At 26.5% G+C, this 18,052-nt stretch overlaps 1 protein-coding gene across 17 annotated transcripts in view; it reads right to left on the minus strand.

Moving 5' to 3' along the window:
* LOC119682122 (RNA-binding protein Nova-1) overlaps positions 1 to 18,052 on the minus strand; it is a 70,340-nt gene that overhangs the window by 19,383 nt on the left and 32,905 nt on the right. For 3 of the 17 annotated variants that reach the window (XM_038095483.1, XM_038095482.1, XM_038095473.1), the window contains exon 1: positions 6,092 to 6,181. The exons of 9 other annotated variants lie outside the window; for them this stretch is intronic. Coding sequence is in view for 1 of the 8 variants with exons in the window: in XM_038095489.1 (XP_037951417.1) it covers positions 6,180 to 6,234 (55 nt within the window). In the remaining 7 variants the exon portion in view is untranslated. Of the gene's footprint in view, positions 1 to 6,091; positions 6,304 to 18,052 lie in introns of those variants that run through there. 5 more of the 17 variants (XM_038095489.1, XM_038095477.1, XM_038095481.1 and 2 more) reach the window with 5 other exon arrangements.

Genomic DNA, 18,052 nt, shown 5'->3' on the forward strand with positions numbered 1-18,052 from the left:
AACTGTTGAATCTAATAGACTCATTCACAAATTAACAAGATCGCAAAATACTATATGATTAGTAAAATAAAAAAATGCATATATTTAGTTAATTTATAACTAAATTACAACAAACACAAAGAGTTTAACAGAGACTGTTAAACCTTCATATGATAAAATTTTTCTTTTTCACTTTACACCTAAACTTGCTTGCCCTGAGCTCTTAAATCAAATCAAAAATTATTTAAATTAAATTCGTGAATAATTATTAATCAAAACTATAATGCAACGAAATCTTAACAACAAAAAAAAAAAAAAAAAAATAAATAAATTAACTAAAACTTATGTAAAGTTCGAATAAAATAACAACAAAAAAAAACATAATAGTTGAAGATTAACGTTAAACGATAACCAACTTAGTTAATGGTGCAACATTTATTTTTTTGCAAAATTGAGTAATTTTATTTAAAACAAATTTTGTTATGAAATATTTTGAATTTTAATTATTTCGACAGCAGCAACACAAAATGAAGATACGAAAAAATTAAAAAATAGTGGTTATAAAAATGCATTGGAAACTAGTTACGCATATAAAATTAATTAATAATTAATAAAAATAAATTTGACCCGACAACATACAGAGAAGAGTAAAACACAGCGGAGCGTATGAGTGACATTTAATGTGAACATAACGCGGTTGTAAACTCAGAATTGCCACTATCATCAGAAAAAAGAAAAAAAAAACAATAAAAAACAAAAAAAAAACAAAAATAACATAAAAACACATAAAAAGAAAAAACTAAAATATTTCAAAAGGCCAAAGTGAGATAACTACATGGAAGTTAGTGTTCAGTAACTGTGTACTAAAGTTATTTCGACATGCCCCACACGAACACTACAAAAACAAAAAGCTGCGTATGTGCGTTCGCACATAACATTGCCAATTGGCTACATAACATAAACCATAAATTTGGTTCTGTTATTACGAAAGTTTTTGTTATTGTGTTTGATGTTGTTGGTGCTGTTGTTTTTGCTGTTGTTGATTTCCTTAATTAGTTAGCTTTCAATGTTTTTTCAATATAACAACAAATCAATTTACAAAGGCACAAAATGATAAAATAACACAAAAATTCACTGTTGTACTTAACAGCGGCGTTTCATTTTTTATTGAATATGTTAACCAAAATCATAGTCAACAAAGACAAAATATATTTTTTGTTAATTACAAAACTGTTGAATTCATTTATAGTATTAACTTGAAAATTCAAGGTTAAGTTGAAATTTATAAATTTACAAAATCATTTAATTTATTTATTGCTTTTTTATTAAAATTTTTCTTTTGCTTAAATAGGCAAATTTAACATAAAAAAATATTCTCAATGGTACGTAACTTGTATTTGTATGCATATATATACATATATACATGAACAAACAAACATATTAAAATTAATGTTAATATATATTTTTTTATTAATTGCAATAATCTATTTACAGCTGCTTATAGTGCGAAATATTCAATAATTTTCTGCTGCTCTCATGAAAAATGTACTAAACTTAAAAACAACAATTATCTAAATTGTGTTGAAAAACTAGTTAATTTTTTATTAATTAATAAATTTCTTGTGAATATTAATCAATTTTTATGTATTCTTTGTTTTAATTCAAAATTAACTAGATTCAATATAATTCATTTTATTGTTTAATTACCAATTTAATTACCAATAAAGGACTTTAAACAAGATGTGGTTGTAAACCTTTGTATTAAAACGTATAACTACCCACAAATTCTAATAACGACAAAAAGTCTTTGATAAACATAACAAATTCTCATAATATCTAACACATATAAAATGTAATTTCATAATGGTTTTCTTATTTCATATAATTTTAATAAATAGACACTAAAATAGTATACTTTTAAAAATATTTTATTCGCATTGTACGTAATGTTGAACATTAAAATTCATTGGCATTGAACTAAATTATGACTTTAAATACTAAATATTGTAATATAACATTAAAATTTTGTATAGTTAAAATAAAAAAAATTGTTAAGCAAAAAATATTTCATTTCTTTAATAACTATTTTTTTTTTTGGAAAACTCTCTTCAACAATCTAAAAAAAAATGTGGTCGAAAATAATAACAACTGTCCTATCGTTCAAAAAATTGTAGATAAATGAATTACAAAGAAAGAACAAAAACATAGTGGAATTGAAATAAAAAGTTAATTAAAGGGAAAAAAACATAACTAACAACACTAGAAACCAAATCAAAAAAAATTAGTATCAGCAAAGCCACATTATTTTATTATTATTGTTGTTTTATGTGGCACAACTCACTCACAACAATGGATACAAAAGTGGTTCAATTAGTGACTACATTCGCATAAGATACAAGATACAAAACTGCGACTATGAATGGAGAGAACGCGAGCTAGTCATATGAATATAGGCGGCACAAGTGCATGAAAGATTATTTAACTATATGAGTATAAATATCGTTGATACATATTCACTTGTGTATAAATATGCAATAAAAATATTATACATATATACGTAATATATGTTATGTGGGTATATCGCAACACTGCAGAGCACAACTACTTTTTGTTTTTGGTTTTGATTTTGATTTCGTAATATTCAACTTGACTTTGAGTAAGTTATTATGTCAAAGCATTTAAAAGTATCTCATATAAATTTTTCTATGAAAAAATTTTTAAAATTATAATTTATTACGTTTATGTTTATTAATAAATTGTTATTACGACCAAATTTAAATTAGTTTTAGATTATTACTGGACTTATGTCGCTATTTTATGATATGCAAATATATATAATCATGAACTAATGTAAGTTTATTAGAGATAACTTCATGTAGCATACTAACTGGCAAATCTAAAACCAAAATCTGGGAAATAATTCAAAAGCATGAAGAAACTAGTAGTTCATAAGGGATCAACATTTTAAAATCATTAACTAGAATTTATATGATTCTATGATAAATTTTTTTATGATTACAGAAAAATTCAAATTAAAACTAAATTGCACAAATTCATTTATCTTTTTTTTATAGCTGTTGTATTGATGAAGGGGTGACTTTATAGAAATCTGAATTAAACTAAAAAATACAAGACCAATCATTCATTTTACAAAAGCAACGATATACATATTACAGTTAATTATGTATTTGAGCTTATAAGACAATATATAAACAAATTCAACAATATATAACATACATTATGACAACATTAATATATAATAAAACTCAACTGAAACTAATAAAACTTAGTTTAACAACAAAGAATACTTGAAATTGATTGATTAGAGACTTTGAACAGTTTCAATGACAGAACATATATCTCGATTACCGACTGCATGTTTTTATTTACTCATAAAAAAAGGGACAATATATAAAGTATATTGAATATATATCATATTAGAAAATCTACGACCATACATTTAGAAACTTGTTATAAAATTTTTGCTAATGTCAAATAAAAAAAAAAAGAGTAAAAAAATGTCACAAAAAATAATTTAAGACTTTCCTTAAATTATCTTTCTTTCCTTCTATTTTGCATTACGAAAAAACCCTAAAGGATTTCAACTAAATAAATTTACTATTTTTTCCTCTAAATTTCATTCTAATAGAAAGTTTTGCCAACTTTAGCAAGCAAAAGTTGTAGAAAAGTGCTATAATAAATCATTTATGAATTCCATAGAATATAGTGCTTTGCCCAAATTTGTACCGAAACGGCCTACATAACATATTATATATTTAATAAAGGTACTTAACTTGACAAAAAAATATAAATAATTTTAGTTACAAAAAAAAACAAAAACTAAAAAAGAAGAAAAGAAAATTAAAAGAAAGAGATAGAGAGATAAACAATTATATTGCATATATAGTATATTGAAATAAAGTACTTAATATTGATTATAAAAGATAAAATCTTTCTATAAAAGGAGAGAGAAAGAGATAAGAGAAATAACAAATAGTCTTAATAGAGAAGATTGAAAAGTAAAATAAAAGATATATTGAATATGAAATGAGGAGATAAAATCCTCACAGTTAGAAAACAAAAACCTGTAAAATATGAAAAAGAATGAAGATAAAAAAAATTGCAAGAAAAATAATAGAATAAACTCAAAAAAAAAGATATAGAAAACAAAAAACTGTGGATCAACAGATAAAAGACGTAAACAGAAAAATAAAGATATAAAAGATCGCAAGAGAAATAAAGCAATATCAAAAACAAAACCAGCAATATCATTTACTGAATAAAATATATATATAGCAATACTGCATAGAATATAAAAAGAAAACAAAAAAATAGAGAGAATTACACTAAATTAAAAGTAAGGGATGGAAAACAACAAAAGAGTAAAAAGAATAAGCAAAAGACAAGAATTGTTAAGAACTAATTATAAAAATTTTAATAAAACATATTGAAAATAATTGATAAAGACAAAAGCAAAAAAAATTAAATAGGTCAATAAAACAGAAAATTATAGAAACAAATAGAAAAAAAATAGAATAAAAGAAGGAAAAAGATAAAAAGAAATAGATATAATGTAAAGGAGAAAAGTATATAGATATCTTTAAAGTCTATTAGAAAAACTAAAAAGTTTTTCTCTCTTCATTTCTTTAAAAAAAATAAAGAAAATAGATAAGACCGAAAAACAGAAACTATGAAAGAAGAAAAAGAATGTAAATAAAATTAAAAAAGTAGAGTAAAAGAAAATAGAAAAATAACAAGAATAGATGAAATATGAAGAAACAATGATCTCAAGAGAGAAAAAAAAATAAAATAGTAAAATTAAAATAAGAACTATTAATGTTAATTAAAATATTTTAAAGAAACAAACTGTATTGGAAAAATAAGTACATGTAATTAGTTTGCTAATTTTATTATAAACAAATAGGTCGAAATTTACTTTATAAATTTATAATTTTTATTTCTTTTTAGTTGAAAATTACATATACGGCCAAACTTCCATAAGTCGAAATACCATTTTGCAAAGATAAAGTTTGACTTATACAGACTTCGAGTTAAAGAATTTTTTTGTAACTATATGTAATTTGCTCTCTAAACCCTGTTGCATTCAGTTTGATATTCTATTCAGTTATAAATAATTTATAAATAATTCGAGTTATAGAAGTTCGTATTATAGAAGTTTGTATATTAATAATTTAAGCAAAAGAAAACTTTAAAAAAAATTGTAATATAATTATAAAGATCTATAATATGTTCCTTATAGCTAATTTAATTCAATAGTACGTGATTTTAATTTTAAACAGAAACGTTTATTTTATAAAAATATTTTAAATATTTTTCATTTAAGCTCATTAAAGCTAAATAATTCAATTAGTTGTTTTAACAGATAAGAAAATTATTTAAATCACATACGAGCATTTAATATATTTGTATTAAATGAAAGGAATTTAGAAATGTCTAACTCAAATCAAATATCAGCACAAAATATGAAAATATGAAAAAAGTAGCAGCAAGATTAATATATTTTTAAATTTTATAATTCATGGTATACACCCAACAAAAGAAAACAAATATAAATAAATATTTGAACTTGAATGGAAATATTTTGAATAAATAGTTCATGAGCAATTTTGCCCACTGTACAAAAAATTTTCAAGGTTAACGTGTAACTTTTGTGTAATTCATTTTTTGGTAAAACAAAAAAACGCACGCACATACACATACACATACACATACATATACATATTTACACAACATTTATACATCAATCACAAAAGTAAAAAATTAGTTTCATAGATAACAAAAAATAGAGAAAAATATTTGTTTCAATTGCACTTTAAATGTTCGCGTGAAGTTTTAATACAAAAAAAAAATTATTAGATTGTTAATGTGTGCAAAAAAAATTATTTAAAAATTGAATTAAACTATAGCAAACTATATTTGCCGCCAAAATTAAAAATATTTTTGAAATAAATTTTTTGCACAACATAAAACTTAAGAGCCAAAAAAAAAGAAAAGCTTTTTCTTTTCTCTCGTTTTTGTTATTGTATTTTTGTTTAACACGTTGTCCAAAATGTGAATTCATTTATTTTTTTTTTTGTTCATTTTTTAATACCAAACTGAATGATCGCGATAGAGGAACACTGCGTTCAGTAATTTTTGTCACTACAACAATCGACACCGCACACTAAAAACTCACTAACCAAGACGAGCAGCCCCCAAAGTCCAAAGAGGTAAACGTCGCGCTGGTTCATCCATTCAATAACTCACCGAGTCACCGAGTAGCTGCTAACAAACAACGTTGATTTTTCTACTTACTGTACAAACACTTCTTCACACCCTCTCTACTGAAACAGCATAAAATATAGCTAAAAAAAAACAACTTTTTCCTCTCTGACAAATGGAGAGCAGCAACCAGTAAATTCGCTCTTTCGGAAGAAACTGCAAAGCAATGATCAAACGTAAAAATAATATAAAAATAAATTAAATAATAGAAAAAAAATTATAAAAATATTAAAACAGACAACAACAACAATATCAGCGCGCTATTAAAAAGCACAACTGACATATTTAAGAAACCAATTTTCAAAACAACTACAAAAAATACTGTTTTACATAAAATTAACACAAAAAAAATTAAAAAACAACAATATAAAAACAAAACTTTAGTTTTTAACTAAAAGTTTATAACGCCACAGCACAAATTTTCGGTATTAGATAAGCTCCAACCTCGAAACAAGGCATCACGTCACATCACGACTTCGTTTATTTTCGTTTTCAATTTATATTTTGTCGCTTCGGTCTCGTCGGTAATGTACTCGCTAGCTGTACTCGTCAGCAAGTAAAGTACACACAAACAAAATCTTCATTTAGATTACCAGACAAGTTTTCTATTTTCCTCCATTGAATGACTTAATTCAATATTTTTATATATTATTTTAACAAATTTATATTGTACCTAGGGTTATAATCCTAGTACGTATTTTGAATCCATTTGTGCTAAAAAGGTGATTACTTAATATTATTAATTTCTATGGAATAAATATTGTCTTCAGATATTTCAAAAGTAAAAATATAACCAAATGTATTTATAACATATAACAAAATCTTTACTGTTTATCGAAATTAATTTTTCCGTTCCATTTTCAAATAATAACTTATATACAGACTCATATAATCATATATAGATTATCAATTCATTTAGTACGGCTCTGTGGATGAGGAAGAAACTGTTCTCCACCTCATGTATCATTGTCCACATCATAGGGTAATAGATAATTTAAAATTTTTGAGATTTATTTTCTTACCGACCTGACAAACTTATCATTTTGCAAAATTGGGAACTTGACCAAGTTTACAAACTTGTCACGTTGGTTTTATTTCATTTGAATGAAATAAAACTGATATTACAACGGGCTATTATTTGAGCTCAAGTGGACTTTAGACACAAGTACGCAACTCTAACCTAACCTCTGACCTAGTTTACATCACATTTTTTAAATTCTGAAAAAATTGAATTAGTCACAACAGACCGAATATTTTTTAGGTATTGTGTGGTTTTCTGGATAATATTAAAGTTGATTCTTATACATTTCATATGGTTTGGAGATATAACCTATTAAGATTTTTCCACTATTTGATCAATGTAATATAATACTACAGAAAACACAAATCAACAGATTTATCATTTTAGTTTTTTATATTGAAAATATAATAAAAAAGAAAGGGTGAGATGAAGACAATATTTAATTCTACATTAATGCTGCAATTTCTTTACTAAGAATTTAAAATTCTTAGCGCGAGAAATTAAATAAAGACTCGGTGAGTTATTGACTTGGTAGTCAATTTATATCTCTATAACGAAACCACTTATCCGGAGAATTCCTCGCACGATAAAAACAACACTGTACCAGACACATCTGGAAAAAATACCACAACATACAGTGAGTTTTTGTAGAATCACTTGTAGAATTTTATTGCCCCAGATGAGATGGATTTTATAGGTAAATTGTCTTTCGAAAATCACTTAAGAATTTTTATTACCCCAGATGAAACAATTTTATTTGTTTACAGATCTGCCAAACGAAAAATCCGTCTAACACAGAAGGAAATTCCAAATTTTTGTCATTCAAAAATTGTCATTTAAGTCATAGTAAGATACCACAATTTTTATACATTAAGTGTTTGTTAAATAATCCATATTGCAAAATGCAAACCTTAACCTTAACATAATGATGTCTTGAATGACAACAGAGAAAATAATTATAATCGTATTCATTAATATTTACCAAAAATATAATAAATGATGTTACTAAAATTTATTTTCATCTATTTATTCTATCTATATTGCATAGTGAATGACATGGACTCATTTAAATCACATAAACTCAATTTAAAAATGTATAATTATTACTGATTTTATAAAATTGTAGAGAAAGGTTCACTATTTTGTTATAGGAATTTACTTAATAACACTACAATCTCTGTTAAGCAATATAACATCATTATGATAACTGATGAAGTAATATTAACAGCTCATTCATAAGCACATTTGTATCCATAAGTATTATATACTCACACAGATAATCACAGAGATATGAAAACATGTAGAAAAATATCTATTAAACACTCATGCATGGACTACACAAATCAAGTGTTTATTACGTCTGTTGTTGGTTCCTACTTCATTTCCATTCTAAAATTATCTATTACACATTCTCGAGTGCAAAGTGTATGCTTTATATGCCACAAAAGCAAAAGTTGAAATGGGCAAAAATAGATAAAATAAATAAGCCAAAGACAAGTCAAAATTATAAATACCAAATAATAATAAAAATAAAATTAATCAACATAAATACGTAATCAGAAATATGGCAAAATCATGAAAAATATTCACGCATTTACACACATTTCTTTTGCCGCCATTATTGCCAGATCTCAGGCCTTCTGTGTTTCTGTTTGCTTTGTTCTGGTTTTAGTTTTGGTTCTGGGATTGAGCGTTATAACTTTAATCAGTTACACTGTAAAAAATACTGTACATAAAAGTAGCTAAGCAAAAACATGTGTTAATTTATTTGATTTTTTTTGTGGTTGTATTTGTATTCGAGTTGATTACTTACTGCAAAAAATATTTAATATGAAATAAGTTCATTGCAAACAATAAATTTTTATATTTTTAAACCATTTTAAATTTTTGTGGTACAAAAAGTTCCGAATTTATATACAAAATCCACTTTTAGTATTTTTTATCTCATATTTATGTGTCAACTAAAAAACAGGCGTGAATCTTATCAACGAAAGCAAATACGGTTTTTTTTAGCACTGACAAAATTTAACTTTAAATTAAAATTTTAAAATAATTTCAAGTTTTGCCCTTAATGTTGATAGTTTCATGTTTGATTGCCTCATTGCCTCATTCTTTATTGGACTGTAATTCAAAATTCTCAGAATATAGTTCGAGATAACGTTAATAAGTACACATTTAACTTTTTATTGATTTGTATTAAAAATTGAAACGGTACATAGCACATATAGTGAAAAAGTGAAAAAGTGAAGACTGAGATGAAAACTTTAAAAAATAATATGTATAGAGTCATGAAAATGTGTTGAGAAAAATGCTTTGAAATGCTTTGTTATGAATGCTTTGAAAACACATTTTGTCAAGGTTAAGAAAATTTGTTTTAATATTTATGTTTTAGTAATGTTTTTAATTTAAAAATTGCAAATTTCTTGCATAATAAATTCTTTAGTTCTGTTTTTTATGAATTCAATAATAACACTCTTTTTAATTTCTTCAGTCTATTGTAAATTTAAGTGTCGTAAATTAACTTTTAACAGTTGTCATCGGTATTTTTATGCCTACATTGTTTACTGTTTTATAAATCAATTTTGTTCACACTCAAATAATTTAGAACAACTAAAACTAAATATATTTATCTCAACAACGTTTAATCACGACATAGCAAAACGAAACAAAAAAATCCTTAACAACATACTTGTACCATAAAAGTCAAATCTAGTACACCTACTTCACAGATACTTTACACATAAAGATACTTTTCAGTGTCTTCAGCTCCTTCAAGTAGACAAGAACCAAAATAATAAAAATAAAATCAACATACAAAAGCAGCGAAGTATCCTACATAAATTGCACAAAAAATTAATTCTACTTTACACACAAACAAATACACACACTCACACGCCTACATTTATGCACTTTCTAAGGCTACTCAATTCCTAGGGTACTATGCGAACGACCATCTCCAGGCCACTACTTTTTCTTTCATTTAAGTTTTTTACACATTTCTACACACAATGCATGCACCACACGGCATGCACCACAAACGAAAGGAAATTGGTGGAGCTATGCAAGTACATATACAAACAAGCAAGCAAGTTATTTTGTGTAGAGTGACGTGCAAGGCATTAAGCGCACTTGTTTCGTTTCGTTTAGTTTTGTTGTAATTTGTCATTATTGTTGTTGTTGCTTCAACCATTGTTGTTGGTGTTGTTTTTGAGCTAGTGCTGAACGCTGCTCAAGGACGTTTAGGAAAAGTTCTTATTTTGCATTATTCGAAATATTTTACATTTACTTGCAATTCTTACGTTTGACGTAGTGTTTTGTATATAAGTATGCATATAAATATGTGTAAGTGAGTGTTGAATGAGTGTTTTTACTTATGAAAGTAGTCTATACCTAAAGTAAAATTTTTACCAGAATTTTAACTGTCAAATTGCAACATTGGTCAAGTGCTACTGTTGTTTTTGTAACATTTTAGCTGATATTTACTTTGTCATCAATGTGTTTGTAAGCGGTAGTGCGGAGAGCTTTCAAGAGAAAGAACATGCATATACAAGTAGGAGAAAGTATGAAAGAGTAATAAACTTATGCGCAGGACAATAACGAAAACGAAATGAGCAGAAATGCTATGAATAACAAAATGAAAGAAAAAGAGATCCGGAAGGAAGTATGTAAATGAAAAAGTTAAGTTACGTTTGTATAAATGCACGCGCGCAGTCACGCATACACACACAGCATTAAGTATTAAGTAAATGTAATAAGAAGTAGGTCAACTCTGCTGTTAACGTCAGCATGTTAGAAGTTATGTGTCAACCACGAGATAAGCTAAAGTCGGTAGCTATGCCAGTGGCGGAACTGCAGTTTTAATGCAATTTTAGTGTTTTTTGAATGGAAAAACAAAATTTGCACGTATTGTGTGACATCTACACATATATAGCATAGCATGCATAGCACTGCACAGTAAATTTTATTATTATTATTGTTGTTGCTGACGTTGACGTTACTTGCTGTTAACGACGCAGCTGTAACTGTGGCTGTTGTTATTGATATTACTGTATTTGAAGCAATTATTGCACTCGGCTGCAGTAAAATTTAGTTTTTTTTTGGTTTCTGGTGTTATATAAGACATCTCCTACAAACATATGCATGCATCTATGAATCCACATATATAAATAAATATATATATATATATATACATATGCGTATATATGCACATAACACCCATTTAATTCGCGTGAGCGCATGTCGGTAAAATAAGTTCCATTTCCTGTAAAGCTGCTATGTTATTTTAATTTCATTTCATATATATTTTTTTTATTCCTTTACATTTTGTTGTTGTAATTTACGCATTATGATTGTTGTTGGGTATATATGCCTTTATACATTCCAAAATTTATGTTTATATTCAAATATACTTAACTACAAAGATGTTTTTTGTCCTATATAAATGAAAATATGCATTACTCTTACTAAATGATTTCAGATTAGAAATATTTATTAAAAGGATCCAAATTCATATTCGGTTTTGAAGAATTTAAAAATGCTTGAAACATACTTTGAATTTTTTACTTGCCCCGAATAACTTTCTGATCATTAAATTCCATTAAAAAATTTTAAAAAGTAGACTTAGGAATTTTAGAAGTTTTAGCACACGATTCACAATCTCTTTTCCTTTCCCAATTAATTATATTTTGTATTGACCCCAAAATATAAGACTTGTAAACCAAAACGCTACATACAACATTGGTGATCTTCTATATAACGCATTATATACAATATAAATAGTACTCGTATATATCAGTTGTAACAAGATTCTAAATTAGAATAATTTAGGGAGAGAGAAGAGCATACAACGTAAAATGCCTGATTCTAAATGAGGAGAAGGCTCTAGAAGCATACGCGGAAAGATTTTTTTTGAGATCTATGCATTAGCAATGAGTATAGAATTAGAAGGAACAATGAGCTGTATAAGAAAGTGCTTCGGTTAGAAAGGTGTTTGTTGAAAGATGCAGTAAAGAATGTTCGTGTCTTCGGTGAAATAACTGGATGATCAACAATATGTAAGCACTCGGTACAAACAAATGGCGACAGCAAGCTCAGATCGGACTGAATGGCGGAGGCTACTGAACGCAGTCAAGGACGACTCACGTCTGTAATAGCCAAATAAGTAAAGTAAGTAAATTAATAATAAATTATGTAGCATTATCACAACAAAACCCAAAAACTTTAGGATGGTACAGCATTGCTGGAAGGAATTATAAAAAATATATATATATTATTTTAGCGTAGTGATCAACGATCCGATATATTCTATTTAACTGTTTATATGTTATATGTTCAAAAACTTTAGGATGGTACAGCATTGCTGGAAGGAATTATAAAAAATATATATACATTATTTTAGCGTAGTGATCAACAATCCGATATATTCTATTTAACTTTTTATATGTTAATTATACATAAAATAAACCAATGGAATATACTGTAATGGATTATTACAAATACTATTATTACAACAATATATTTTATTATACAAACTGAAGATAACTCATCATTTACTAAGTAATAACACTAATAACTTTAATAACTAATAACACTGATTGGTTATTTTGATGATACTACTAATAACAAGAGACGGGAATTTTAAGACGATGATGATGAAAGAATCATTCTCTAACGTCTATATTCATCTTCTGTACCCGTTAATGAAAGAGGGTGTTAATTCTGATATTAGCAGCTTCGAACGCCTTAATATAAATTAATATTTCGTTTCTTGAAAGATTCGGAAAGTTACGGTGCGAAGTGAATGAAGTTTGTATTGCATCTCAGCTGATATATACGAAAACGAGGTGATAACAAAAAAAAACAAAAAAAACAAAAAAAACAAAAAAAAACAAAAAAAAAACAAAAAAACAAAAAAATAAATTTTCACAGATCTTTAAAAAGAAATTACACTCTATGAAAGGAAAGGGATTTTGTATTGGTAAAGGAATATTGGTAAGGATAAGGGTAAACTGAAAATGTACAAATTAATTCAGCCACCCTGTATATGTACAAAACAGATCTTTTGATTTAGATTACGTTATTCTAGAATGTTCTGTGTTGTAAGTACACGAAACTTAACTAATTACATACAAATGTTATTTTATATAAATTCATTTAATACAATAATTTTAATTGTATTCAACGTCAAAAGCTTGACTACGTGCTAAACAAACGTAACTTTAACGTTATTTAAATTATTAATAATTTGTTGATTATTGACATTAACTGAAGAACGTAAAAAAAAGAGTTTTTAACATTGACCCTCAGACTTTGTTATTGCAATCTATAAATGCAACTCAAACTACATATCATTGTTAAAAATACTTGATAGTAATTTTTCGATTTATTAATTAAATATGCTAATATTATGATTTTATAAGAACAAATTATTAAAAAAATAATACTATTCAAACAATAAAAAAAAAATTTTAATATATGTATATATTTATGTAGAAAAATGTTTTTAAAATTGAATTTTAATTAATGTATGCATATTTTTGTATTTAGATAATATTAGATTTTGTGATTTTGTGATTTTATGAAAAGCGAAACTAAAAATCATAGAAAACAACTTTTAAAATGATTTTATAGGTGAAGCATTTTGGAGATGCTAATTTGAAATCCAAACCCGAAAGACAAGTGCGATCATCTTCTCAAAAAACGTGCACGCAGACGGAACTTGAATACTCGTATAAAACCAGTAAACCTGTACTACAGATAGGGAGGCCAGCTAAATGAAGAAGTTAGTCAGTCAGTATGTCAGTTTGTTATGAACTAATATTTCTAAGATTGAAAAATTATATTCATAATTTGTAAATTTTTGTAGTTAGCACATAATCCACCTGCGGTATATAACAGAATATAGCAGATCACTCAATATAATATAAGAAATAAAATAATAATTAAAAACATATACCGACGAGCAATGATGCAACCTCAATGAAAACAAGTTTTAATACGTATTTAAAATTTAGAATTTATACTAAAATTGTAGATAGAAATTTATAATTACTCATTTATACATGCAAATAAATTATACAATTTGTACACTGCAATTATACAGGGTACAAGTACATATATACGATTAGACTGCGGTTATTTTGGAAATTGGAATGACATCATCAAATTTGTGTACGAGTACAGTTGCAGTTGTGAATAAATTTTATTTGGAAGATGAAAAATATAAATTAAAAAAATCAATTAAAAAATATTATAACGAAATTTAAAGATAGATTTGCCATTGAAATAATTAATAGATCAGATAAAAAAATACGTAGAGTGAGTTTGTATTGCATAATAATCTCAATTATTTATTGTTTTTTTAATTTATTTAATGTTACCCAACAGTGATTAGTTTGATAATATTTTCAATTTAGCAATCTTAATATGAATAACAATATTTAGTATATATTTATTCATTGAAATAACATATAATAACATATATAATGATCTTAGCAATAGTATAACATTATTAGTAACGAAATTGAAAGCAACATTTCAATGTGAGTTCAGGGATTTCAAATATATGCTAGCCTGTATATAAAATCTATAAAGTTTTTCACTCGGCAATAACTCGTTTAATACGTTTTATAAAAAAAACACATCATTGGTTTTTATAATAATAGAAGAAATAGGGAAATATATGATGATCCCAACAATATAAGTTGTTGAATGCTCAAGTACTTAAGAGTAGATGATAAATTTATGCAAATTTTCACAATTTTATGAGAAATATAGAAAATCAGTTTTATTAATAATAGAAGCAATAGTGAAATATATGATGATCCTAGCAATGTAAGAATCAAATGCAGAACTGCTTAAGAATATATGATTATACGATCATTACGAAACTGAACGTAATCATACATTGAGAGATCCAGTCTTATATGATCAATAACTAAAGTAAACGATCAAAAACATGAATGAGAGATCGAAAACCCCAACTAAAGCTATCACGTTAAGTTTTTTTTAAAATAGATTTAATATAAATAATTACTAAAGAGTAAAAAAAGTAAAATCAAATTGTTTCAAGAAGTTAAAAAGTAAACATTTCAGCACAACAAAATAATATATTTTTAGTGCAGACACATTTTATTATATCTATTCAATTAGAGCAAAATATATTTTTAACTTCAAAATATAATTTACATTTCATAGAGAATGTTTGTAAAATATAGTCAACAAATATTGTTCTATAAAATTGTTCTAAATGGTCATTTTCTAAACAGAAGCATTAACATATTGATTTATAAACGGAGGTAATATTTTGAGAAAAACGAAAATGTAAAATAACACGTACTCTCTTCACAGGGCACTGTAAACTAAAATACCACCTTATAAATACCACCTATACTTACGGAAGCAAACTGTAGATTAAGTGAAGATAATGAGGAGCCGGTCTCACATATGGTGTTAGAATGCCCTGCGCTTCTAGACTTCTGGGAATGTATATTCTTAGGTAAGAGGCAATAAAACTCTGTAAAATAGGTTCTATACTACTTTTTATTGACGCAACAGAGCTTAATAACCTACTCTAAGTCCAGAAGGGGACACAATAGACCCGTCGGTCGCAGTGCCACTTTCCGTAACAATAATAATAACATAATGAGTGTTCAATCTTGTAATAATTTAGTTTTATAAAAATTCAATATACACACAACACCCTGTTAAAAATATTGTAAAATTTGTAATACAATTGAGTGAATTTTTGATAAATTAATTGAAGTATTCAATACAACCAGTTTCTTCAATAAACTAAGCTTAAAATTGTTTAATTTATTGCTTAAAACCAACCATTCTTCCATTACTTAATTTTTATAAAACTAAGCTCTTTACATATCTCTCTGTAAGCCGCTTCCTTGTATCAACCAACAAAACAAAAAACAACAACACAAACCTCGAATAATTTACGGGTTTATAGAATAAAAATTTGTTAAATCCAAAAATTCAAAAATGTAAGCTTGAAGAGTTGTTTAAAATGCAGTTTGAAAATTAATACATTTAATGAAAAGTCAAAGTATCAAATACTCATCGCAACTATTTACTTAATTTATGGCAAAAGATGAAATACTCTCCAACACCCTACTTATAAACACAAGTTAAAGTATTTCAAAAAAAAAAAAAAATAGTATTTCAATAAAATGGCAGTCAAAACATGATTTTCAAGCATTAGCGCCTTTATCTCAAACGCAAAAACAGCAAAAATTTTGAATTTTGAATTTTTCTTGATGAATAAAAAAATTCAAATTTCAAGTGTTTTCATGACAGGTACTCCAAAAAAAATACTTATATACAATAGACTATCTAACAACTACACACAACCAACACAACCCGCCTCACCGACGTTTACTAATACCAGTCATATTTTACTCACTTCTCTCACAGAAGCGTAGCCGTTAGCAAAGAATTCTCCTAAGACTAGAAAACCTGCTCTATCTGTACGCATTTGACTGAGATTTTTTTTGCTGTCGTTGCCTTTTCATATTTAGAAGCTCACCTTGACGCGCTTGAAAGCTCGTTTGCCGACTTAAGGCTTGCGACTTATGACTTATTAAACAGCATGGCATGCCTCTGCCACCTGCAAGCCTCAATGACTGCCCGCCGCATCTAACAAATCTCTTTTACACAACGGCGGCGGCAAGGCAATTGTGATTTGCTTATTACCGCACATCGACAGAGCGCATTCAGTGTGTGATGAAGCGATCGCTAAAATATGATCTTTGGTATCTGTTGTTTCTGTAGTATATTTTTTTCTCATTTTGTTAATATTCGTATATTTTATACTTAAATTTATTTGTATTGGCACAGTAATTCGTTTCATCTAATAAACTGAGGTGTATTAATGCGAGAAACTAAACGACAATGAGTTTGACTTTCCATCTGTTGGACCGTCAATCGTCAGCCTATCTGTTTAACGATTATTATGTTTTGTTTTATGTTTTCATTGCTATTTTTTATTATTACAGTCTGTTTTTTATTACATTATTACAGTCAGTTATTGACTTTGTGTTTACTTTTCAAAGATATCAAATGTATCTCAAGGTACGAAATGTCACTCAATGTTTATTACTTTGATTTTATTATTAAAATTTTTTTTTTAGTTTTTTTTTTTTTTTTTGTGTTTGCTTTAAGGTAGTTGGCGTTAGTTTTGGCATTATCTTGTTAATTTTTTCTTATCTACTCTTTGTATTCGTATAGGTATTTATTTTTATACTTTTTTCATAGTTTGTCAATGTTACGTTAAGATTTTATTTCAGCCCACTTGTTCACCACATTGTGTATATATTTAATGATTTTACTTTTATTATGACAGTAACAATGAGACTCATATCTTCTTCGAAAATGCACTTAAAGTCTACCAAAAATTTTCTCATGAATACATACATATGTATGTAAATTCTATCACTTTGTAGAATACTTACACTACAAAAAGCCACCACACACAGCGATAGGTCGATAAGTAGGATGAATTTAATATCGAATTATAACTGATTGATCGATTATAGAAGTCGTTATAATATTCAATCATAGTTTAAAATATAATGCATTATTATTGTGATTATTGTGAATATGGTATATAACACCGTGATCTTAAATACTATAATGCTCTCTTAACGTGACTCTATAAGTTCCTTTTCTTCAATGAATAATAATAATATTTAGTATTTGAAGTTCTGTGCAGCTCTACAAAAAATATTATATGTTATGTATTATCACATTTTTTTATACAAT

This window comes from Teleopsis dalmanni, chromosome 2 (assembly GCF_002237135.1).
Source record: "Teleopsis dalmanni isolate 2A chromosome 2, ASM223713v2, whole genome shotgun sequence".
Lineage (NCBI taxonomy): Eukaryota > Metazoa > Arthropoda > Insecta > Diptera > Diopsidae > Teleopsis > Teleopsis dalmanni.